The 480-nt window shown below is 52.5% G+C and overlaps 1 protein-coding gene across 1 annotated transcript in view; it reads left to right on the top strand.

Moving 5' to 3' along the window:
* LOC113341950 overlaps window positions 1-451 on the top strand; it is a gene marked incomplete at its 3' end in the record, with an annotated part of 918 nt that extends 467 nt beyond the window's left edge. The window contains exon 2 of the mRNA XM_026586650.1: window positions 68-451. Within this exon, the coding sequence (XP_026442435.1) occupies window positions 68-451 (384 nt within the window). The remainder of the gene's footprint in view (window positions 1-67) is intronic.
* Between the last annotated feature and the right edge of the window lie 29 nt (window positions 452-480).

Below are 480 nucleotides of genomic sequence, written 5' to 3'. Positions count from 1 at the left end.
TCATCATCTGTTCTTGCTGCCACAACCTCATCGACTGATCGTGGGACTCACCTTAGCCACCGTTCAGGATCAGGAAAACGCGGACCTCGACAACCACAGCCTGTTCATACAGTAGCCTCTCCGTCGATGGATCCACCCCTACTGCCAACACCGCAGCAATTCCACCAAGCATACAGACCTCCAGCAGCGTATTACCCTCAATGGAACTCTTACTGGGAAGCTCCTCCGTGTCCTTACCCAACAGCTCCTCATTGGCAGTCATCTTTCTCCCCACGTGGATCAACACATGGTCGCTCTTCTGCTGCTCAGAGTCGTCCTAGGCCCCCTGTTTACGACCAGCCTCAAGCCTACCTTGCTCCATCCAACGAGCTGCTACAGCCAACTGACTTTGCTCAAGCATACAGCTCGATGACCTTACAGCCACCTGATGATACATTCTATATGGATACTGGTGCGACTTCTCATATCACTGCGGATTCA

Source organism: Papaver somniferum, unplaced genomic scaffold (genome assembly GCF_003573695.1).
Source record: "Papaver somniferum cultivar HN1 unplaced genomic scaffold, ASM357369v1 unplaced-scaffold_32182, whole genome shotgun sequence".
In the NCBI taxonomy this organism is placed as follows: Eukaryota; Viridiplantae; Streptophyta; class Magnoliopsida; order Ranunculales; family Papaveraceae; genus Papaver; species Papaver somniferum.
The sequence above is the reverse complement of the archived record's forward strand: the minus strand, read 5'-3'. Positions and strand labels throughout refer to the sequence as shown.